At 35.5% G+C, this 25,686-nt stretch overlaps 2 protein-coding genes and 1 long non-coding RNA gene across 22 annotated transcripts in view; 2 read left to right on the forward strand and 1 right to left on the reverse strand.

Annotated features, from left to right (window-relative positions):
- LOC18435894 (transducin family protein / WD-40 repeat family protein) overlaps window positions 1–2,300 on the forward strand; it is a 33,416-nt gene extending 31,116 nt beyond the window's left edge. Inside the window, exon 5 of the mRNA XM_006845927.4 lies at window positions 1,913–2,300. Coding sequence (XP_006845990.1) covers window positions 1,913–2,131 — 219 coding nt within the window. The 3' untranslated portion in view covers window positions 2,132–2,300. The remainder of the gene's footprint in view (window positions 1–1,912) is intronic.
- Window positions 2,301–5,533: 3,233 nt separating this feature from the next.
- LOC148783048 (uncharacterized) lies at window positions 5,534–10,361 on the forward strand. Its single transcript, XR_016048874.1, has 2 exons — window positions 5,534–7,141; window positions 10,142–10,361. It is a non-coding gene; the product is annotated as an uncharacterized LOC148783048 (long non-coding RNA).
- A 1,937-nt stretch (window positions 10,362–12,298) lies between these two features.
- LOC18435892 (BTB/POZ domain-containing protein) lies at window positions 12,299–24,892 on the reverse strand. Of its 20 annotated transcripts, none has more exons than XM_088857451.1 (12): window positions 24,773–24,892; window positions 24,119–24,229; window positions 20,851–20,971; window positions 19,985–20,093; window positions 19,760–19,840; window positions 19,349–19,482; window positions 18,829–19,241; window positions 17,496–18,623; window positions 16,961–17,119; window positions 16,111–16,656; window positions 15,295–15,541; window positions 12,299–12,577 (listed from the first exon to the last, which is right to left on the reverse strand). In XM_088857451.1, the coding sequence occupies exons 1-10, from the start codon at window positions 24,832–24,834 to the stop codon at window positions 16,164–16,166; spliced, it is 2,811 nt and encodes a 936-aa protein (XP_088713577.1). In that variant the 5' UTR covers window positions 24,835–24,892; the 3' UTR covers window positions 12,299–12,577; window positions 15,295–15,541; window positions 16,111–16,163. The 20 variants fall into 20 exon arrangements, with proteins under 20 accessions (XP_088713577.1, XP_088713571.1, XP_088713569.1 ...); XM_088857445.1 differs by having other exon boundaries at window positions 24,119–24,244; window positions 24,773–24,790; XM_088857443.1 differs by having other exon boundaries at window positions 19,574–19,840; window positions 24,119–24,244; window positions 24,773–24,789.
- Window positions 24,893–25,686: the final 794 nt, after the last annotated feature.

Below are 25,686 nucleotides of genomic sequence, written 5' to 3' on the forward strand. Positions count from 1 at the left end.
GGTGTTTAGTTTGGCCTCATATATAATTGCATAATTTATAGTATGGTGTTGGCTTCATATCACATGTTTTCATTCAGAGAAGGTATATGGTGAACTCTATGGTAGTATGCAGAACACTGCAAAGAACTGGTACATCACCTCAAATGAATTATGGATTTTGTGTATACAACCCTCTGACTTTGGCACCATGCTTACAACTAGAATGAGAGATCTAAAGTAGTAGCAATTTTTGGGGTTGTAGGGCTATATAATTACCGTTGTGTGGCTGAAGATTTAGGTTAAAAGTGATTTATTTTTTAAATCAATTTAGTAGATTAATGAAATTAATTGGAGGTAGACTCCTGACATCTATGTTAACATCTATTTTCTATTTGACTTGGGACACTGAGGTTAGTTATCACTATTTCTATAGCCATGTGTCTTGTTTTTCCATTTCTATAGGTTGATATGAGGAAAAAAATAGTCAGAGGTGTTAGTGTTTACATTAGCGCATAAAAAAGAATTTGGAAGAAAAATGTGGGCATTCTATGACATCCAAGATCTAATTTGCACTTTAAGTCTTAATTTTCAGAAAAGAATTGCACTTAAATCTATTACATACAAATTTTGAATCTAAAAATAGTTCTTGATCTTCTTGTACTTACTTTTTTCTTGCTAGTATCAGTATATAAGGATGCACTGGTTCAAATTGTAATTTAGGTTTATGAGTCCTTGAGAGTAATTGACAATTAGTTACTTCCCAAGTGTTGTTAGGACTTAGGAGTCTCTGAAAGTTTAAGATTAGAAATGGAATGGCCTCAATGACACATAAAAAAACAATGTTTTGAATGCAAGGATATTATACATTTCTCTAGTGAAAATGTTATGCTGTTTCCTTTTTTTTCTCTCTCCCTTGTGCTTCCTAGATGTTTAGTTTGGCCTCATATATAATTGCATATTTTATAGTATGATGTTGGCTTCTTATCACACGCTCCCATTCAGAGAAGGTATATGGTGAACTCCATGGTAGTATGCAGACCCTGCAAAGAACTGGTGCATCACCTCTAATGAATTATGGATTTTGAGTATATAACCCTCTGACAAGTTCTCTCCAGAATAGTTCTTCCTTCATCTGTAGCTACATCGCAAGTATTTCTAATGTGTCATATCATCCACATATTAGGGAGACCCTAAGGTTTAGGGCTTTGCAATATTTTGACTTGTTTTTGGTAATGGTCACATGGGAAGATCCATGACATTCACATGAAGCCCTATCAAACTCGTGTTCCATGCATATTTATGCTACCCATTTTGCTTTCTTTTTTATCTGTATGTGACCTAGAGGACCACACTTTTCATCTTTGCCTTCCACTGCTATCAAGGTATCTGGTAGGACGTGCTATACAAACACCCATGACCAACATCCAATCAATGGGTTGAACAGTGTTTTTTGTTTTGTTTTTTTTTTTTGGATGGGGGGGGGGGGGGGGGGGGGGGGGGTGGCGTGGTGATGATGGCACTAATGCCACATATTTCACGTGTTGAATAGTTGCAGAATAATCTCTTCCCCCCCCCCCCCCGCCCACACACACCCCAAAAAATGAAAGAAAAAGAAAACACGCACAGCATGCAAATGCATGCGCACCATGTGATGTATATGATTATGGTCACAGTGACATGGGTAATGACCATCTCATCCCTTAGTTGAATATCAATGGAGTGGGACATGCCAAACATGTGATAGTTCACTTGTATGTGTCTCAATATCCCTGCATCACCATCCAACTCAATGACAGGACAATGATCATGTCCACTGTTACCACAAGCACATGAGTCACAATGTGTACTTATATGCACGTATTCAAGTACAGTTTTGCATATTTTTGTGTATGCTTCTTTCCATCTGATCTCACTGAGAACTTGGTATATGCAGGTTTATCTATGGCATAGAGGAACGAGGGAGTTATTTGAGGTATTACCAGGTCATTCAGGGGCTGTAAACTGTGTGAGTTGGAATCCTGTAAACGCTCACATGTTTGCTTCAGCCAGCGATGACAGCACTATACGCATATGGGGAGTGGAAGGGGTGGGCTCAAAGCGCAAAGGTGCATGCTCTAGCAATGGGACCATCCATCATTGCAATGGAGGATAATGATGACATCATTACTGGCAATATACAATGAAGAAAAATACAGAAAAGTGGGTATCTTTCTTTCAGTCTATTTCATTTCTGCATTTGTACATCCCCTTTGCTTTTCGTAGCAAAAAAACATGTAACTATACATTTGCTCTTTTCCAATAAATTCTCTGATTGGTAGTGATGACGATTATCTGTTAACTTTCTTCCGTGTTTCTGCTCTCTTTGGTTTATATTCTCGTTTCTTAGTGTACTTTTTCTTTTACTGCCTTTTTGGTTCTTTATTTTGTTCTGCTTTATTGTTTTTTGGCATGTAAGAAGGAACCGGGTTGCTATGCTGTGCATATAGAATTAGTTAAGACTGAGGAATGGCTGGATGCCTCCATTTCTTTTCACTCTGTATTTGCAAGTTCACAGTGAGATCGGGGAAATGTTGAACCACATGCAGAAATGCTCATCAGAAAACAAAAAAAAACATGGGGAGGCCTAGTTATAGCACAAAGTTTGCTTTTATAATTCTCAATTTTTTGTTGACCCGTTCGTGCGGCTGTCTATTTGATATATGCAATAGCATTTTTGCGGCACAAATATTATAATTGTAATATTTAAAATGCTCCATAATCATCCTTACCGGTTTCTCAACATTTAATTTTTACTTATTCGTTATCTCATGCAGATTCTCTGGGGTCAAAGAACAGAATGCCCATGCTTTTTTCTTTTTCTTTTTTTTTTTTTTAACTGTTAACGGTGAGTTTCATTAGATAAGGATCAGAGCTCCAAAATTACAAAACAGAGGAAGAAGCAGGGGAATACAAGGCATACTCCCTACTTCAAGAGAAGAAGCGTCATAAACACTGAAACAAAACCAAAAACTCTAAAATCAAAACTTCGAAATCCAACTCCACCCAGAAGAATGCCCATGCTTTGCCTAAGCTTTTGTGTTATTGATTGTGCTGTTCAAATTTGATCATTATCTCCCTGTTTTGTGGCATTTCCAAATTTCAGCAAGCAAAAAAAGGATGCTTCAATTTATATACACCCTCCTTTCAGCTCATCTGATGATGGCTTTACTCAAATGGAGATGTATGCAAAAGATGATTTATCAAAATACCCCATTAGAGATGGACAATTTAACATCTTACCCATATCTTTTGATTTAATTACAAAATACTCATGAAAAATATACATGATCTTAAGTTGGAATAGTTGCAAATCGTGTAAAATGTTGAATAATTTATCTTGATAAATTTTCCAGACTATTCTCATTGGAACAAAAATGTTATAATTACCCCTTCATTGTTGGATGTAAAATTTTACAACTGCAGTCATATTATTGCCACACTCGAAGTTCGAGAAATTAAGACTTGTGAGAAAATGACACTGCTTATCTTATATTACATTTAACAGCTTGAGGTGTTTGTGATTGCTCATCTTATATTACATTTAACAGCTTGAGGTGTTTGTGACTGCTCATCTTATATTACATTTAACAGCTTGAGGTGTTTATGACCTTTGTAAATGTTTCATTATATTAGCTCACCAATCAAAATTATGTGTTTGTGAGCTTCGTAAAAGTATCATTCTATTAGGTCACCGATTAAAAGTATGGGGATATGCTTGGATGAAAGTCACTTCAAGAAACAGTGTTCTAAACTTTTAATCTCTTATTTTGTGGAGTCAACATTCCTAACATTAACAAATGACAGCAATCTAGTCTTCCGTTGTTTCTATGTTTTGATGAGGTATTAATAGTTATGGCCCAAGTGATATAATTCTAAAATCACATATGCCAGATTGTTTAGTGAACTTCAGTTTAAATTTGATATGAACTTTCAGATACTTGAGAGTTGTTTTTGTTTTGGCTTTTCATGGTTCTCTCTCTTTAATTAAGTTTCTGATTTAGTAAAGGATGTGGGTTATATAAGGCTGAGGCCTTAAACAATCAAAGTAAGGATCGCCTTCAAATAGTATCGAAAGAAGTTGTTTCAGCACTGAAATTCTTTATGATGGATTGAAAATTTATTTTCATATCTAATTATGAAATTTCTAGCTTAAAAAAGTAGTGTATATCAAGTAGATCTTTGAACACTTGAAAATCTTGAAAATGGATTGTCTAGATAATGCATTAGAAGATGCATTATTTTCAGGACTTGAAGTCTATTTTTTTTATGTCCATGTATCTCAAGATCAAGATGATTCTATTCGAGGGTTTTTCAGCATCAAAACAACTTATATTGATTTTTTGAGGTGAGCCTTAATTTGATTGTTTGGGGCCTCAACCTTATATATACTTTTTCTTTTTAGTACATGGAGAATACTTAAATGTCCACGGGCCCAATAATCTTACTTGGGTTGACCAACACGGCATAACCGTGAAATACATATCGATTGATGCTAAATGGAATCTCTTATTCTCCTTGCAAAAATTGATCCCCTCTCATTGCTAACAAATTCTCCCCATTGCTTAGAAATTTGAAAATTGAAGTGGTAAGTACAGAAGGGAATTCGAAATCTGTAAGGGCTAAATATCCTAATGAAATGGAAAAACTGATGCCTTCCAGTTGGAATTCAAATGCAAGCATTTGAATTTCACATGGAGAACATCTGTAACTAACTCTTTTACGGCACACTTCAATGTGTTTATTCCGGTGTTTAAAAAGTCGGACTCAGGGCACTGACTCGTCGGGCACACTTCACCATGCCTTAAAGTCATGCTCAAGCTCCGACTTGTTAGCTGGCCCACTCTCGTGATTGCCAGACTCGCAAGTCTTGAGTCAGAGCAGGGGAAAATTATAGATATCCTCTAGACCATGCTTTCTAGGTAATGCCCCACCTCAATACTTTTTAAACCGTACCATTAACTCCAATATTATTACTTTTGCATCTTCCTCTCAAGTAAGAAAGTAATCTTTTTAAAATGAAAATACCTGTATATTTAATATCGTTTCACTTTTTCAAAACTATCTCAGATAGCAAAACTATCTCAAATTTCAAATTTTTAGATAGAGAAACTATCTCAAATGTTTAGAAAGAGGACATCTTAAAAAAATTATCTAAAATTTTTTAGAGAGAATCAATATCAAATATCAAATATGTATAGATGGACGCTGTAAAATTTTTGACGCCCTGAGAGAGAGCAAGGGGATAGGAAAGAATGTGGGTTCATACATGGGGGTATCTTCATTAGAAAAGAACTATAGGGATGGGAAAGAATGTAGGTTCATACATGGTGGTGTTTTTGTTAGAAAAAAACTGCTTTCTCACTTGGGTAGATACAAAAATAAATAATATTGGAATCAGTAGTATGATTTAAAAAAGTATTGACATGCCTAAAAAAGTAAGGTCGGGGGTATATATAACTTTCCCAATTTTTAGCAAGAAATTTTTTTATTTTTTTATTTTGCCAAAATCACCTAGCTCCCAAGCGTACAACCCTGAGTCGAATCGGCCAGTTTTTAGACAGTCTATGCATGCCAAAATCCATAGATTTCTAAAGAGAGTAATGAACGTGCTAGATGATGGCATTATCTCTTCTGGGTCTATGTTTGGGGGTGGTCCAGTGGGATCAGATTGTTTATTCGGTTCGATAAGCAAAACTCATAGGTAGCAGATTTTTATAAAAATGAAATTTCTCAATAGCAACTAGTGATTCAGATTGCATTTCGTGTGTAATATGTAGAAATAACCAAGTTTCTAAAGCATGGCAAAAAGGATTATCAAATATTTTAGGACTTCAAATTTGATAGTTCTCGTAATCTTTCTTAAGATACTATAATTATAATATTTAAGAAAATAAATATTCTTGAAAAGATCATATCAATCATCATCCCCATCTTATCCCAAGGTCCCGCTCTAGAAAAGCTTATAAGAGGAACCAAAATGTATCCTGGCTTCCTAGAGCAAAACAACCGTTAGTATTTTTTTTTTTTTTTTGACAAATGTTCGTAACTTTTATTTTTATTAAGAAAAGGAAGTTACATCACTAGAGATAACAAGAGAAGGTAAAGAAGCACCACCGTTACTCAAAGAATCTGCTAAAGTGTTTGCTTCATGATACACATGGGCGAAAGAAACTGATAAAACTTCTACCAAATCTATAACCTGCAACCAGAGGGATTGAAGCTCCCAAGGGACCTTCCGTTCTTTGTTAGACCATCTAATAATATTTAAAGAATCCCCTTCAATCCAACAATTTCTACCAAGATTCCTATCGACCAAAATTCCTATCAACCAGTATTGTTAGGACTCCAAATTGAGGATAATCTCCAACCTACAAAAAGGAAAAAACTAGGATACGATCCTGAATCTGTCAAAAGAAAAATAAAAAAAATCAAGCCCGCTGTCTTATTTTTGGATGGGTCAGATCTAGTTATCTTAAGTACGCCAAATCCATTTCTTTTATTTTTTTCGACTGAATCCTAAAGGTCCAAGGATAGTTAACGTAAAAATCCTACATTTTAGTATTAAAATATAATCCCAAAATTTTCATATTTTACTCTGGGGTCCCTTTTTTCTGTTGAGTTTTTATTTTTGCCTCAAAATTCCCCCCTGATCTAGTACTTGGACTGCTAGACCTCATCAGAAGTGGTGGACCACATGATCACATCCGAAATTCTGTCTTTAAAAATTCAGTCTGACACTTGGGGCGTGTTTGATAACAGGAAGACACTTCAGGAAGTTGAGAAGTTATTAGAAGTGTCCAACTTCTTGTGTTTGATAAAATAAAAGAACTTCATATAAGAAGTTTGCATCTTCCCATCTCCCGTTTAAAAAAAGTTCCGACCCAAAGGTTGGAACTCAAAATAGGAAGTTCGATACTTCCTACTTTGATAACTCTAGCTGCAGTACCCCTTCGAGATAACCCTAACTGTAGAACCCCTTTTCCGCTGAGAAGCTTTCCATGCTGAGCAGCCTTCTTTGCTGAGCACAGCTTTTCACGCTGAGCACTCCTCTTCGCTGAGCACCCCTTCGTCGAGCACCCCTCTTTTTGCAGCACGCCCCTCTGTTCTTCGAGTAGCCACTGAGGTATGCCATTGACTTTTGAGATTTTCGTAATCTTTCTCTCTCTATCTCTTCTTCGAGTTTAGGGTTGCTTGATCTTTGAGCTATGATTTTTATGTTCAGATCTAGGAACTATGATTTTCGTTTTCTTGTTTGAATCACAGAGTTCTGATCAGAGTATGAAAGTGCATAAAAAAACCTCATTGAGCTCTAATCACACACATACCTGTTTCTTTTGAATTTTGTGAGAATGGGAAATTGAGAATTATTTTTACAGCTCCCTTCTCGTTTCCTTTTTAACAAAAAAAAAAAGGGCTAAAATGGAAGTGCGTTTTTTTTACAAAATTATAATTTTAACCGGTACCAAAGAGCCTACACCTGTAAATTTCATCTCTCAAAAACTTGGATTGAGCTCGGATCTCCTAGATCTGAACATGAAAACCAAAACTAATTCTAGGGCTTCTCCCTAACCATTTTTAGGGCTTTATGAGATTCTCTCTGATCAATTAATTGATTTTTAAGCTTTTATCTGAGTTTAAACATTGGAAATATCTAGGGTTTTATGGGTATGTTCGAGTCATTACGTGAAATTTCAGCTTGTTTCTCTGCTTATATTATATTTCTACTTCTTTTTTTTTTCCTCTTTTTGTGGTAGAAAAGCTCTCCTGGTTGTGATATTAGTTCTTAGTTTCATATACTCATGTTTAATCCATGATTCTAGTGGTTTTACACTGATTCTTCATTATTACATTATAATTTCTCATACTGAAATTGAGTGTTTTGTTTATCTTAGAAGGAATTTGATTCAATTTCAGTCATAATTTAATATTGAATTCTAGACTTACCAGAACTATGAAAAAAAATTCTGAAATTTCATCTCGAACTCTTTTTAGTTGTTACTCGTGATACTGTACTCAACATCATCATGAGAGCCTTTTCCCAAATATTTGGGGTCGGCGAATTCTTTAGACTGTCTTACACATAAAATGACCATGTGTAATGAGAGCTTATGCACACTGTTGCATTGTGATTTTCCAGCAACATAGCTTGTCTTGGCATGACCTGAGTAAGCCCCAAATCTTCCTGATTTTAATAAAAAAATCTGTGATCGTGTGCCTATATGTATCTAATGAAAATGGAGAGAAGTTTATGACAAGATTTGGCATGAGTTAAAGGGCAAATCGATTATCATGATAAATGACATTGTGACTGTTTTGTTATGATTTTTCGAGCAACAATGGCTTGCCTTTGTATGATGAGATGAATAATGAAACCCTCCAATTTTATTGGGGAAAAGCTTGTGAATCAATGGGGCATATGTATCTATTATGTGTTAAAGCGTTCATGTTGATTGCTAATGAAAATTTGAAGCTATGAACAAATCTTTAAAGCATGTTATGACTGTGACATGAAAATCCAGGGACTGTGCATAATTTTGTAATACATGTTTGACCCTTCAAATGCTGTCGGAATTGCCTCAAATTGCCACCATTGGAAAGGTCTCTGAGTCTATTTTAATCTTCATGTTTGGGCCTAGCTGAAATTCTGAAGAATTTGAAAGTTGTGCTTCATTTTATGCACCTGTCATTGTTGACAAATCCTACCAATTTCCATAAATATCACTCTTGTTGCACTGAAGTTTTGTTTGGCCAAATGAAGTCCAAAAAACTTGAAATTACAGCCATTTGAAAGATACACGAGCGTACTACAATTTTCATGTTTTAGTCTTGTCCAAATTCTGCATAATTGGAGATTTATATTCTAAAAAGTGTGGATATGTCACTGTTGACAGATTTCACAGAAACTCAGAATTTTCGCATCTGTTGCCACAAGTTTTTAATGATCAAATGGAACCCATTTTCGTCCAAACCACTACCATTTGAAAATTCTATAAGTTAGCTTGAACTCACACGTTTAGCACTTTTGGAAATTCTTTTTTGATTTCGAGTTATGGACAAAATTTCAAAGATATGTCATCGTCTTTACTACACAACAGTTTTCAGATGAAGTGTCACTGTTCTTTTGTTTTTTGAGGGGCCAAATAAGGTCCAATTACTCTCAAACCACCCTTATTTGAAAGACAGCTATGTCTAGCATAAAATTGGTTTTGAAACTATCTTTAAATTCTAAACAAATTGAGAGTTATGACCCTGTTTTTTATAGGATGTCACTGCCTAAAATTGCAGGAACTGTCCTCATGTGATACTAATACTGTCTGATTCTGTTATCTGATTCTATTTATGATACCGATGCTTATGATTCTGGGCACTACGCAATGGGTCCTCCATTGGTAGTGGATACTGCATTTCTGTTATCTAATTCTAATGCTTATGATTCTGAGCACTACGCAATGGGTCATCCATGGGTAGTGGATACTGTATTTATGTTATTTGATTATGATGCTTATGATTCTAAGCACTACATAATGGATCCTCCATTGATAGTGGATACTGCATTTCTGTTATTTGATTCTGATGCTTATGATTCTGGGCACTACGCAATGGGTCCTCCATTGGTAGTGGATACTGTATTTCTGTTATTTGATTATGATGCTTATGATTCTAGGCACTACGTAATGGATCCTCTATTGGTAGTGGATACTGCATTTCTGTTATATGATTCTGATGCTTATCATTCTGACCATTACGAAATGGGTCATCCATTGGTAGTTCCAAGTTACAGGACTGCCTTAACCTGATCGATGTAACTTCTACTTCAAAGTAAGCACTTTTTGTTTCTGTTTGAATGAACTGCATGCTCTAGCTGAGCTTCTGACTGTATGATTGTGATAAGTATTTGTGTAACTATTGACTCATGGAACATCGAAAGTCCTAAGATCTGAACATTAATTCTGTTCATTATGTCTGTATACATTGATGTCTGACTTTAGTCTGTGATACTGTATGAACTGTAATAGTGGTGAATCTGCTATCCTGTATGTGTGCAAATACGTTGGAATGCAAGGTCACTGACCTACTTACTGAGCCTTTAGCTCATACCCCTCTTTTTCCCCATTGTGTATAGTAAGACCTAATATCCTTGGGAGGACAGCTGAACGGCGGTGGCAGGCGTTCCAAAGTTTAAAGCTTTGGCTAGTGACTCTTTTGACAGTAGGTGCCTGATGGATGTGTTATACTCTATTTTGAATAATTTTGGAATTTTGTAATCAAGCCGGTAGTTCCTTGAACTTATTGTAACAGAATTTTGGAGACTGAATGTATATATAAAGGGTTTTAATTGCTCAGTTTTTGTTATTGTTTGTATGAGTTTTGCTTTATTTCGTGGTTTGCTTTGATTCCAAATTTATTATGCGTTGAGCCACTCCCACCTGAGTGACGTTCGCGATCCCATGCTCTGTCATCCTCCGGTATAAGACAGCGGGGGTCAGGGAACGGGGTCGTGACACTTACTGCTTGCATTGTGCATGTGTGTCTGAATTGGTTGATCATGACGTGATGTCAATCTGCGAGATGCCATAGCGACGCAGTTGTGGGAGGCCTACCTAAGTCGCTAGCACTTGTAATTAAACATTGTTCTGCATTTCATATGAACTTTTTATGTTATGGTCACTCTATTGCATTTTGAATTATGTATGTTTAAACTATTACAGGTTATTATTGAATGAGCTGGTTTTGTACATGGTTTTTTTTATAGATGCATGAATTGTGAATGTTGCTTGATACAGATGCATCAGTACTGAATATAAGTAGTACTCAAGTTATTATTGAATGGGTTGATTTCTTATTGTTTGACATTGTCTATAGACTGCTTTAATTTTAATGTACAATGACAGACTGCTTTAATTTGCGTGGAAGTTTATCATGGAACATAATCTATAGACTGCTTTAATTTTGGCTGCATATGACATGTTATTGCTGTAGAAGTCTATGGATGGAAATTATGTGCACCTGTTCTTTGCAAACAAATAAACATAAAATAAAACCTATTCTATATAATTTACATGACTGCCACTGATTTAGGAAACTTCAAAATGATATACACTTAATAAAAAATACATGACTGCCACTGATTTTGAGAAACTTCAAGATGATATCTGCCCCCATGATGTTTCTTTCGGTAAGGACTATAGGCCGGTTTGAAAGCCAAAATGCATTTTTATCATGTGGTAGTGGTGGACATATGAAAAATATAACTCTTGCCAATGGGATGAAAACCCGTCTTTTCTCTAATCCAATACAGATACTCAATTCTTCAACTTCTCAGGAGGTTATCAAACACAGAAACCAGGAACTTCTTAACTTCCCAAGAGGTTATCAAACACAGAAACCATGAACTTCTTAACTTCCCAGAGGGTTATCAAACACAAAAACCAAGAACTTCTTAAGTTCACAGAACTTAAGAACTTCCAATTTACAGTTCATGAATTTCTTTCAAGTTATCAAACAGGCCCTCGGAGAAGTCCCAAACCGACTTCTTACTACAAGCACAAGGCTAGGGGGTTTATGTGGTGTCAACATCAGACATGTACTTCAATAATCGAAAAATTGATAGACCGATGTATTATAAAGAAATTAGTGTGACACTTCAAGTGACATAATTACTTCCCATAAAACACTTTTAAGGTTGACAAATGAGTCCTTGAGCAAAAATAACAGACTAACAAAAAAAAGGAACCAGCTTTAAATATGGAAATGTTTGAATTCTTTTTTAATTCTAACAAATATAGTATCTTTAAGTTAATTAACCAAATTCCAAATCAAGAAAATCCTAAATAGGTCATTTTCCCAGGGGAGTAAATACAAATTCTGCATTAAAGGGAATATAGTACACACGCTTGCAAATATTTCTTGCAACATAATTATCACTATTGCAAGTGATGTTCTCATTCTTCAATTACCATAGAAATTCTTGGGATATCTAGGGTTTTTTCACTAGCAAGCATTCAGGCACATGACCACCAAAGACGAAAGACCTAACCCAGATAGTTGGAAGTGAGTTGAAAACAATATCACTAATTGACGACAACTATTTTTGTTAAGACATAATTAATGTATAATATTGTTGTTAATTTGCTCCTAACCTTCCAATCTTGCTGTTCAATAAGATCAGAAGGGTGTCTAGAGAAACGTCAATTACGTGTAGAAAAACATAAAGAGCTTGTCCAAAACAAACTCTCTGGTGTTATAAGATGCACATAATATGTTCAATGAAAGATACTCATGCAGGGAATTCACCATTTATTCTAATAACAGACAGTGGAAATGGAATATAACTCCCCAACCACAACTTTCCATCCTTAATGCAACATGAGAAAGTGCTCACACTGTAGCAGAAAAAAAGAATCATTTATCTGAATCATTTATCTTGGCAATCACCAAAAGAATGAACACATCCCTGAAAAATGAAAGCCTCAAAGGAATCTGTACACATGGAAATGATTTTATCCCTTGGCTCTCGGGGAGCAGAGAGTTGCAGGTGATGACGGATGCACACATTGCTCTGGTAAATTTATACAAAATAACTCAACAAAATTGACATATAAAAAACTACTGGTAACCACAAACATAACAATCACAAGCACTTGATAATTTCAACAACTACGAAAGAATATACACGAGGTAATCCAAGGGCCTACGCCCCGTCCATAGGCGGAACTTCTTTTTTTTGTTTCGTTTCTATTGATTTTTTTAAATATAAAGGGTTTCAAAGGATGGGTTTAGGTTTCAAATATATAAAAGGTTTGAAATGATGGGTTTTAAGTTCATTTGAAACCTAAACCCACACAAACCCATTTTAGAGAGAAAGAAACCTCAAGAAAACATCATTTTCTGACTTTCATTGGATCAAAGTGTTTCTCAAAGTTACAAAAATGGATCCAAACATCATCCAGGTAGATTTGATTTAATTATGGAGTTTTATAATCCTATTAGAGTGTGTTTTTTATTATTTTAACACCATAAAACATCTCAAAGGTGGGAGTTTGGAGTTCCAACAATCAAAGTAAGTTGCAAAACTTTATTTTTTAGATTGCTTGTTTTATTTTGAGATGTCTTCTTCAAGATCTAGTCGAAATGGAGACCTAGGTTGGAACTATGGATATAACCCGAATCGAAAAAGATACAAAAATGGGCATAAATCGGTTTAAAAAACATCTTCTCGGTATATGAATTTTGTAAAACAAAATCAGGAACAAAATCCTTGTCATTTTAATAAATATATTTCTGCTACTTCTAGAAGAAGTGATCCGAGTTGGAAGTATCGTTATAACCCAAAACCAAATGATAAAAATTGTATACGGTGTAATTTTTGTGAAAAAGATACCAATTGGGGTATTAACCGATTCAAGAAACACTTAATTGGTATTAAAAGGAATGTTGCTTCTCGTAAAAAGGTTCCTGAAGTTATTTGGGATGCGATTAGACAATTTCTAAATTTTAAAGAACCAAAAAATGATGAAAATGAGCCTTGTTCTATGGAATATCTTTTCTAGGTTCTTCTAGAAGTGGCGATCTCGGTTGGAAGTATGGTTATAACCCAAATCTAAATGACAAAAATCGTATTAAATGTAATTATTGTGGAAATGATACTAATGGGGACATTTACCGGTTTAAAAACCACATTGCCGGTATTAAAGGGGTTGTTATCCCATGTAAAAATATTCATAACGCTACCAGGGAGGAAATTATACAATGTTCAGCCAAGGCACCTAAGGCCTCATCTGCACATACTAGTAAAAAGGAGATAGAAGACGAGGAGGAGGAAGAGGCAGATTCAAAAGAAACAGAGGAGGGCGAGCGTTATATTGAAGAGAGAGATGACTCTGATGATGATGGCCTCGATTCTGATGCATATTATGAAGCTTACCATATTCCTTTTGATGACGATGATGACTGAAAGCTCTTGGTGTTGAATGTTAACTGTTATGTTGAGTGTTGACTGTTAACAAATGTGTTATAGTCTCATAGACTGTATATTTTCTAAATTTTTGCATAGTTTCTCTTTCTTATTTTTCGTTTCTACTTTCAAGTTTCTAGTTCGACTATCTAATTTTTGCGTGTACGAGTCTATAGTGTATCAGACTATCAATGCATGCTTGTATGGTTTTACTGTTTTAGCATTGTATGAAAATATGGATTATCAAAAATTCAAAATTCTCTTCCCGACTTCTATCTTCTTTTTTTTAACTTGGATCATGGTCTTATGGATTATCAAAATTCTTATGGATTAATCATTATTAGTCATCACTTTTTTTCTTTATTTTTAAAGGGGCCGCCCAGGTTTTGGGCGCCCGCCTAGGCGCTGGGCAGCTTGGACCCCCATGGCCACCTCAGTGCCGCCTAGTGCTTTTTGAAACACTGATGAATCCTATTCTGTCATTCTGATCTATGAAGGGTCATACCCTCAGTAAGACCATAAGTCCCCATATCTTTTTTTCAATACTTCCATCCATATCCTTTTGGCCTTTTTCTTGCCCTTTTAGAGCCTTTCACTTGAACTAAATTGCACCTCCTAACAAATGATGTATTGGGTCATGTACATAACCAGCCAACCTATGTCTACTTTCCATCATCTTATCGTCTATTGAAGCCACTATAATGCCAAGAATGGGATTTGAACTCATGAACTTTTGGACCAATACCTGAAATTGGCACCTTAGACCAACTCGGCCATCATGAAACTGGGATTCGAACCCACGACCATTACTAATACTACTACTATTATTATATTGGAACTTTATATACAACTACCCAGGAGATGAAGTACCCGTCTCTTTTGCTCCCATTTCAAAAATTTCATCAAAGAAACATAATCATCAGTTAAAATAGTTAATATTTTTAAGTGTAGTTTGATAAACTCCATTATCATCGTCACCATATCTCAAAATTATTGTTGTTGTTGTTATTGTTGTTGTTTTTGTTTGTTGTTGTTGTAGTTGGTGTTATTAACCCAAAAGTTAAGCCTGTTCAAGCATTTCAACCTAATCTAATTGATCCTTTGGTTAGACTTGATTCTGAAATATTCCTTCAAACCGTAAGACAATTTCACGCATGTACATGCGCACGCATGCACACACACGCGCACACACACACGCATGCAAGCACGCACGGATGGACGCACGGACAGATGCACGCGCACACACACACACGTAGATATGGACATATTTGGGGAGTTAAAAGTGAAATGCATAGTTATAGTTTACCCCATCTGCAATTTACCTGCACAATCTTGACCCAAAGCGCTTTTCCCTCATAATCCCATGCCATAAGCTTGCCTGCATATATCTCTGCTCCAATCACCATACTGCTGCCTTTATTTTGCTGAATTTCACTTTCAAATATGATTTGACTCACAGGACGTGAGATCCACACTTGTATACAAAAAATCATCGACAATCATCAATGGCGCTTCAGTTACCATATTGATTGGAGCATGAAAGTTATTTGATACCGATGAGAAAAGAATCTGCATTAATCCACACAAGTTAGCATTTCAAGTTTAGAGCATCTAGTTTATCTAGTTAACAATGCAAAATCAAACCCAACAAACTTGAAATCCACTTGTGATAATTAGATATTTAAAATTCAGAGCAAGAATCTCAGAGACACCTCAAGTAAAATTTATAAGCACCGGGTCAGACAACATCCTTTGAAATTGAAAAAAGTTCCATCATATTAAAGAGAATATTTAACCATAGGATTTTGTTTTTTTCTTGGGTTCTATAATACATACATTTCAGGAACATCAGCAAGGCCCCACATAATTTAAGCTCCTAAGTACAAACGAATAACCAAAGCTTTAAAATCTATGTAGTCCATTATAGATTGATAGATCCCTCATACAACAGAAGAAAGGAAAACTATACTAAAAGCCAATGGGCAATGAGAGAATCATCATCCACTCCAACATTACTATCCATTGGAATGATGCACAATGGTCGGGTCCCACTCTCTCATTCCACTGATGGACAATGTGATCTATGGTTTCTCTAGTCTACTTGATTATAGCACACTGACCGTAAAAGAAAGAGATACCTTCAGTAGTAAATGGAAATATCACAGGTCATCTATGGATGTCAACCTGTGTATCAACGCCAGCTATCAATGAGTTGACGACTTCCATGCGGCCAAGTAATTATACCATGACCTAACCGAAGTTCCAGTGATAACTGGGCATGGGCAGCCCCAATTGTATTTTGCAGCTTGTCACTGAGGACCTCCAGCTCACCCTGGTCACGCAACGAAGGATACATTGGGGCAATGTAATCAACAGCAAGTCCAACTATTGGCCATTGAGATCGTTCTGCTGCTATTTTAATGATATTGACACACAAGCGCCAGTTCCCCTTCATGTGTGATCTAAGCACACATAAGCTTTTTTCTTTTAAATCTTCAAGAAACCACATCTCAGCAAGCTCAAAGAGCTCTACAAACACATGGAGCTCACTAAATTGTAGCTCCGGATTCATATTATCCCAAGAACATCCAGCTCGAGGTACAGGTATCACACCCGAGTAAAACCAACTAACTAGTTTATCCAGTGATTTGGAACAAATTGGGACATTGATAATCTGTGAGCAACTGTAAACAAACAAAAATTTCACATACGATTAGCAGAAAAGAAAAAAAGAAATTCCACAACTAATATAAGGTAAATAACTAGTGAAGAGAAAGAAGTCCAGATGGGGGGAGATGACAATGAGAGCATGTGTTACAAGTTTCAAAAGTTAAAAAAGAAGGCATATAGTGTGCTTTTTCATTATTCCTTTCTGGATTTTCACCATGTCTTAGTAGATGACTAAGGAATTTAAGCAGCAATACGTCAATCAAATTAATCTGAAGATATGGAGCAGAGAAAGAATTGTATCTCTAAAATAATGCATACCTGTCTCGCATTCCAGACCGAAATAGGGCACAAAGATAATCAGAACTACACCATAAGATGATTCTATGAACATGAACAGGTAGCATAGAATGTGAACACGGACCAGAATAAGAACTACTGCATGATTCTGTCATTCCTGTGGCCACCAATGTAGCATCACTGCAAATAAAAAATACATCAAGATAGAGTTTAAAACAAGACAAAAGAGCCCCCAGCACCTATGTTAGAAGAATAGACCAGTTAATCAAATTAAAATTTTCTCTTCATAAACCAGGACCCGTAGCCATGGTTGCAAGTTAACAAAACTTTAAAGAGAAATTACAACCAAATAAACTAACAAATAAAGAGTCACAGGAACATCAATTTTTTATAATGACAGGTGATGGTGGTGGAGGCCACATCTTGTTTTGGTGAGGCCTAGTCATATTCACTCCATCCATTTCAGTGGATGGTAAGAACCAATGGACTACGCTTGTTTCATAGTCCATTGGATCATGTAGTACTTTCCAAATTTTAATAAGATGAGAAAGCTTACGAGAAATCCCTATCAGTGAGAGCAGAACTAAGGTCACAAGCCGGGATAGGACTACACCATTTTGGCGGTATTCCTGAAATAATGATTTTCAGATCTTGCATATTACATTTTCTGGCGAGCCTCTTCACCTTTTTCATATCATCAGGATGCATCTCTAAGAATCCAGTGTAAACAAATTCTACCAATTTTTCAATAGCATAACTATCAACATTGGCAGAGAAATGCACTTCTTTATTGAACTTTCCACAAAGCTGCTCAATGCCATGCTCTTCTTTTGATGCCTCTTCCTTGGGATGAGAATCTATAGGAGTAAGCAGAAATGGGCATCTAGCTGCAAGAACAATTCCGTGAACTCGTATATTGTCTCCATTCGAAAATACAAGTTGCACATCAGTAAATTCATTCTCCTTTAGAGCTTTTCCCAACCTTCTCCCCAGTTCACTACGAAATCCATACAAACCAAAGCAGCTCATACAACATGCAGCATACCACCGAACTCCAGGACTAAAGCTCTCATCGGATGTTATAACTTGGAGTCTGCCTACCACTGAATGGGCTTCTGATATTTCAAAATTTGTACCATTGGATTGATGTTGTTCTGTGACCTCTTTAAAATTCTTGACAAAATCACTACGTGGAAGGAGATGTGAAAGAGCCCACAGAGAGAGAAACAAAATTAAATCTTTGCCTTCCCATTCTTCTACGTTGCCCCAACAACATAAACTTCCGCTAAAACCATTGAGGAGATGAGGGGAGATGCTTGACCTCGATACTTGCCTGCCACTGCTTAAGTGCATCCTGATAAAGTAAGATAGTACCCTTGGCCCTTCATATTGAAGTATGAAACTTTTACTCCTCTCAAAAGAAGAATACAAAGCCAGAGAAGTTAAATTGACGATAAGCTCATGAATGTAGGGTATCGGAATGCTTGACTGAGTAGCTAGTGTATTCAACCGATTCAATCGATGCCGCAACCACTCAAAGCTATGTTTCTCCATAAATTCCAATAGAATACCACTTGCACAGCCCACAATAAAGTTGCAGGGAGAAGATACCATTAGCAAAACAGCCCTATTTAAAGGTTCTACATGAGAGCATTGCCTGCGAACAGATTCTAGTGCTTCCAAGCTATTGAAAAGGACAAGCATTAGCATGAAATGTTTATTTTCTCAGTTTAAACTTAACGATAAAATAAAGGTGAAATAGCTTATGACAAATTTCCTCACACAACATATCAGGCCAAAGCCCAAAACAATATGCAGGGAGGATGTCTTTCAATAATATACACAAAAAATAAAGCCATTATAAGAGAGAAATAAATAACATATCTTACCAGGTGAGTTTAATGAGATCACTTAGGTGGCCCCCAATCCCATTCTTACTGCTCCTAGGATCAAAATCTTCTTCACAATGAGTTGCAAGCCATCCAAGAAGTTCCCAGATAAGAAACACCAAACGTTCTGAATCACCATCATTACGACTGAACTTGGACTTCTCATCCTTCAAAAAATTTATGAGTCGAAGTAGGACCTTATCAATCCCTAAGTCCCAAAAATATTCATGATGCTCTCCTGGCCAACGGAGTATTAAGGCTGAACGGCACGCCTCAAGTGCTAATGTTGCTTTTTGAGTTGTAATCTTACCAGTATATTCTACTTGCCCATGCCATTCACTCATTGCCTGGATTACACTTTTTACTATTGGTTTAGTGTTAATCTTGGTAACTATGATACCTCCCTCAGATCTCTATACACAAGAAACAAGTCCTATGTTACCAGCAGGTTTGACATTACCACTTAAAAGAGAGGAATTTTATGATCAATAGATTTTCAGGGCACTAAAATGGTAATTACCGTTAAATTTTGGTAGAGTCTGAAGGCTTCTATCCGTGTGGAATCAGGTTGTGAGCTTCCCATGAAGTGGAGTGTAGTAAGAACAATAGTTGTACCGTTTTCAAGAAGTTTCAATGCCACATCACCACATAGTGCTGCATGTCAAGGTAAGACAATTTCAACAGTGCAAACTTATCCCAATTTTCTAATATAAGTACTCTGTATAAATTTTCAGATAGGGAATACCTAATGCAGAATATGAATGTAGAACAGCCATTGTTAGAGAAATTCTAGGTACTTTACATAGAGCTCCTAGTGATGATATCACATTGACATTACTCCAAGTAGCATATCTTGCATTAGGGAACCAGTAGAGAATTGTGCTTAAGAGAATGGTGATCTCAGTGTAGTACTCAAGAAGTTTATCCTCACATGTAACATCGTCCTCTAAAATTGCCACAATATTGTCAAACGCATTTGATTTCCTAAGAGCACCCAAAATTTCTTCTTGATCTGAGACACTCACAGACTTTAGTTTCTTCAAAATGCAATTCAAAGAGATTCCGCAAACTATGGCTATCTCCGATCTTGGATAAGTCAACAAATTCGATAATGGGGCAATGAGTATTGAAGCACCATATTTACATAGGGAATCACCTAAAAAGTGGGTCAACATTCTAGAAACATCAGCAGCTGGTATCAATACTGTCACATGTTCGGACTGAAGAATTCCTTCCATAGCATTCACAATGTCACAAATGGAACTCTGCAAGAAAATTTTAGTCTAGGTGATAATCCACAGAAAAAGCAAAAGAAAGGGATAAAATGGGAAAAGATAAATGACTTTCCAAGAAACTTCCAACCTTTCATCATGTTAAGCATACTTCCATGTAAAAAAAGGTAAAATCTTTCACTTTCAGAAATCCCAAAAGACTAGAGGGAATTGTCACAAGAGTTCTGGTCATTGTATTAGCTTGAAGACCAAAAACTAATTCTTTTGGCGCTTTTGCACTGTGGCCATCCTTTCCAGATTTTCCAAAATGCAAAGTGGGACATTTGGAAAAAATATATACCATAGGCCATTGGTTCATGGTATATGTTCCACCATGCCAACGTCCAAAAGCCAATCCTTATAACAACCAATTACGACTAATGCTTGTTTCCAATTTCAGCAATTCACTCAAGTATTGTCAATAGGAGCTAAAGACAAACTTACCATTACATGAGTACATATTCTAATGACTTCACAAAACACAACACACAAAATTCTCATTAGAGATGCAAGCAGAAAGAAAAACCTTGTTGGAACTGGAATGATGGGGGATTTGACGAAAGGAACCTAGCAAGTATATCAAGATATAATTCTACAATGAAATGGTTGCCGGCAAATATAAGTGGGGACTCCTATATTGAATTTCAACAAAAATCAATTCCCAGAAAATTAATTTATTCAGAGCATGTCACAGAGTTGAATAGGATTACTCTCTTTTCCTTTTTTGGGGTGGAGAAGTAAACAGGGGTACCTGAACAAGTGGATCTTGCAAATTCTTACAAGATGAAATAAATGCTGAAATTGTGCGAATTGCAAGCACTTGTAACACAGCATCTGCACTGTGCCATTTCTTTCTCCTTTGAACATCTTGTCTACAAAGGCAAGAATTCCAAAATGCCCTAGTAAGAACTTTGAATTATATGAGCACATATGACCAATATTTAGAAAAATATAACAAAGGAGGATTTTATCATGCATTTACTTCCTCAGGGGAACCCTATCCTCCTCAGCCTAGTGATCAACCTCCAAAAAACCAAAAACATATGCACTTTAGAGGTACCTAAAGGAATAATGTCTTAAGATTCAATAGATACAGTCCAAATTTTGGACAGCCATGGAAGGAATTGTAATTTTTTAGATGTGCTTTGTGTGTTGGGATATCTAGAAAAGGATGAATCCTTCTATTTTTTGCTAAAACTTGCAGACGTATTTTCCAAGTGAGAAACAATGAGATAACTTTAGTGTGCGAAGACTTGGCCAAGAGTTTTGGTGTACAAACTCAGGTTTATAAATGATATTATTTCTATGTAATTTTTTTTACTAAATCGCTAGTAAATGATTTATACATATATTTCTATATTTTTTGTATGATGCATTGTAAATTTTTCTTTCTTTCTTTTCTTTTTGAAGCTATTGTAATTTTTTCTTATTATACGCTTTATATTTCTAATTGAAAAAATTACATACATATCCGTTATACTTTGCGTTATTAAGGATGTACCAAATAGTTTCCGTTATTACATGTATGTCCATTTTTTACCTTTTATAACGCAATTTTTTAAAAAAGACGACTTTGCCCTTTTTCGGATGTTGAATAACCGAATTGGAGGGTTTTTTGGACGTTCAACATCCGAAAATATCGCATTTTCGGATATTCAACATCCAAAAATGTGACTGCAAAAGGTTTCAGGAATTTCTCAGTCACATTTTCAACATCCGAAAATATCACATTTTCGAATGTGGAACATCCGAAAATGGTTTCGGATGTTGGACATTCGAAAATGTCATATTTTCGGATGTTCATCATCTGAAAATGACTGCGAAATTCCAAAGACTTCCAATATTTCGGCCTATTTTCGGATGTTGAACATCCGAAAAACCGTCCAATTCGGGTGTTCAACATCCGAAAAAGGGTAAAGTTGTTTTTTAAAAAAATTACGCTTTAAAAGGTAAAAAACGGACATACATGTAATAACGGAAGCTATTTGTTACATCTGTAATAACGCAAAGTATAACAGATATTTATGTAATTTTCTTTTTCTAATTTCCCTTTTATTAATTTTCTGAAATTTTCAAGCTTTTAACCAAAAATTTCCATATTCTATCTTCTATATAATTTTTTCCGTCATTTATATTGCTTTTTACTGTTTTCTAATTTTTAGCAATTTTTTTTATGTTTCATTTTGCAATTTTTGTGCTAGAACATAACTCAGACTTTCCAAGTTACTTGACTAGGGCTGGGTTCGGAACCCAAGCCCGAGCTGAGTTTCTGAACAGTGGAGAGCTTCTTTTATGGAAAATGATTATCTGTTTTTCAGTTTTGCTACGGCCGCTTGCCTGGCAACTAGGAAAATCTCATGTGCAAATTGTTCAGAAATTCTGATGCAAGAATTTGTTCCCATCTTCGATCGGGTCTGCTCTTTCTTTTTAGGGAGAGTATGCAAATATGATTTTGATGAGGTGTGGGGATTTACGCTGCCGCCATTCACACTTCTATGACCCAAGTCTGTGATCCCTGAAAAGGACAGACCGAGCTTTTGTCTTTGCTACCCTAGGTATAAAAGTCTCAAACCCAAGTCGAGCTGATATAGAGGTTTGATCCATAAGCTTAAGAATGAGATGCTAGGTTATTAAAGCATTTATGAAGGGTATAGCCACTGTTACTTATCTCAGTTACATATCCAAAAAACAAATTCACTGCTGATAAGCAATCTTATGAGTACCTCAGTCCATGGAGACCAGTCAGAAAAGTATTCTTAAATTTTATGCACCTTTTGGTAATGCTGAAATAATCAGAATTCAGAACTGCTTGTGAGTAAAGTAGGATTTAATCTGGGGTCTATATATGTTTTCATTGGGGGATCAATTTAAATTTGAGAAGACTTTGTGTCCCTAGGATTATTTGACCTTTTTCCCCACCTTAAAAGCCACTTTTGAGGTGGGTAAGATGCAATAAGTTTTCATATCAGCCTCCCCTCGAACAACAATCTCCTCATAAAATAGATTTTGGAGGTCCGAAGGTGCTCTGAATCTCTTGCCACCAGAAAATCAAATCTGTGCTGTCCATTTTAATGGGCAGTGGATCTAAGGAATTTGGAGCTCCAAATTAAATCTCTCTAAATACAATTTTTTCCAAATAAAAAAGGCTGGAGTGCAAAAGATGCTTCAAATCTATGGCCACACCAAATTAGGTGTGGGGCAGCCATTTTGAATGCACCGTGGAATTAAGGGATTTGGAGTTTTTTTAAAGCTTCAAATCAGGTCTTATTTGCATGTGATTTGGAACTTTTATGGGTCCTTTACCCCTTCAAAATTTGAGTTGGCGGAAAATCATGATCTAATGTTTCGGTGGATCTTTAGAAAGTTTTTCCCTTTACATATTTACCAACTGAACTTGGATCTATTTTTGTCCTTACGTGGGTACCTAGTATTCTATCTTCCATCCATGTACCAAGACCTTAAATGAATTGATCGGGTGAGATTATTTAAGACTGTTATTTTGTTCTCAATCTCGTTGTGTAATGAGCCATTGGGTTGTTGCCTATGAAATCTTATGAGATGATCTAATTTTCAACATTCTCTGAAGGATTTGTGCATTATACATTATATTTTTTAGTGTTCTTTCTGGGAATTAGTTACAACCAATTCTCCATAAATTCCAACACAACACATTGAGCATGTCTTTTACCAATGAGTTGCAGTTCCTTCTGTTCAAAGATCTTGGGAATCTTTTAACATTTTTTCACTATACAGCTATTCTCAAAATCGTTTTTACTAAATGAAGAAGTCAAAAGACTTGTTATTTTCCTTAAATAAGATCCGATTATTACGTGAGTACTTTTTCATAGAGAATTAATAAATTGTACATATTATAGCACAAACCAACCAAATAATATTACATAAGAACAAAAAACACCTCAGAAAAATTTACAAAACATATATATGCAAATAAAATTGAAGGGAATGAGTAAAACGCTGTAAAGAAAGAAAAAAGAGAAGCCCAAAAGAAATAAAATTACTTCATTCCAAGTTCCAATACACTAGTGAGGCGCTGGTGAACGTTTCTATCAAATTTTTGGTCATCGCTTTCTCGCCTCTTCTTCTTTGCCGCTATCTTCGACGAATGCATTCTGGAAATATGAGAGCTGGTTTCATGTTAGGCGGTGAATTCACAAAGCTTCAAGGGCGAATTATTCACCCTAACTCAAGAAACAGTTACACACAATGGTTTTCTTTAAAGGAATTTGACATTTCATAAGCTCATGTTACTGTTTTCAAAGCGTCACAGTCCTGAGTGGAATCAGGGTTTCCTAATATAGAAAAGAATATCTAATTTCAAAATTCAGGCAGATCCAATCCTGAAATCTAAAATGTTAGGATTTAGGATTTCGTTATATGGAAAGAAAAGCTTGAGCTCAATAATTCAAAGAATTTACACAATCCCACCTCTACAGAACCTCAAGCTTCAAGGTAAAATTAAGGAGGTAAAGATAGCAACGGAAGAGGAGTTCCAGCTATAGAATCCGTGGAACTTATACTCATCAAAATGGTATAAAAACCAGTAAAATTAGGGTTTCTTGATTTTGAATTTGAGAGGGACAGAAACTCATAAATGCTATAAAAACCAGTAAACTTAGAGTTTCTTGATTTTGAATTTTGAGAGGAAGAAAGACCTCTTGCTGATCTGGAATACGTTTGTAACTTTGAACACCGCCAAAAAGAAATTTGGTGACATAATTTTTCACAATATGTATTGTGGTCAAGTGTGCTTGTGCACCCTCCCAACGGTTGGCATTCCGCTAGGCCATATCTAATGGCCCAAAATTAGTTTTATTTTTAAATTTATTCTTATTTAAATAATATTTATGGGATATAGGGTTATTTTTATAATGATGTGGTTTGCATAAGGTTACAACTTTAAACAATTCAATTAATGCGCATCTCTAAATTTTATCATATATGTAATTTTGATATAAAATGTTTTTAGGATGGTTTGAGAATCTATGTTCATATGTAATTATAAAATTTTAAACTCTAAAATGGTTCAAATCAAGTAGATCTATAAACACATGAAAATCTTGAAAATTGACAGTCAAGATAAGGTGTGGTAAGATACATTATTTTACTTTTTAACATATATAGCAAAAAATATTAGAGGGGATATTAGTTCTTTTTACTAGGTGAATGCAAGTATATTTATCATTATTCTCTATGTTCCAATTTAAAGTTAAAATTATGCTCCAATTTAAAGTTAAAACTAACGACACCGTTTGTAAGATTCCATGTAAAATGAATTGACTCTCAAAAATATTTTTTTGAGATGGATTTTCATAACCAATTTTTAAATGCATGTAATCTAACATAGTGATCATGATATATTAAAAAATAAAATATTAAGAAATAAAATTAATGATTTTATGAAGAAAACCTTTGAACTGTTAGTTTCAATTATTTTTAGATAAGCCACCTATCTGCATCTATCTTTACAATGGATGCATTATACCTTGGGACCGCATATGCAGTCCAGCCCGCATAAAACAATTTTTCTAAAATTAATAGCAAGCACTAAATCTTTTATTTCTCTTCC

This window comes from Amborella trichopoda, chromosome 2, assembly GCF_054954075.1.
Source record: "Amborella trichopoda isolate Santa Cruz 75 chromosome 2, AtrichopodaSantaCruz75HAP2 v2.0, whole genome shotgun sequence".
Lineage (NCBI taxonomy): Eukaryota > Viridiplantae > Streptophyta > Magnoliopsida > Amborellales > Amborellaceae > Amborella > Amborella trichopoda.

Coding starts and splice junctions, on each gene's coding strand:
- LOC18435892 (XM_020668260.2), bottom strand. CDS start 24,834: ATGTCACCAAATTTCTTTTTGGCGGTGTTCAAAGTTACAAACGTATTC. Junction 19,242..19,348: donor GACTCTACCAAAATTTAACG/GTAATTACCATT, acceptor TCTTGTGTATAG/AGATCTGAGGGAGGTATCAT. Junction 17,120..17,495: donor CTCACTGATAGGGATTTCTC/GTAAGCTTTCTC, acceptor TTTTATTTGCAG/TGATGCTACATTGGTGGCCA.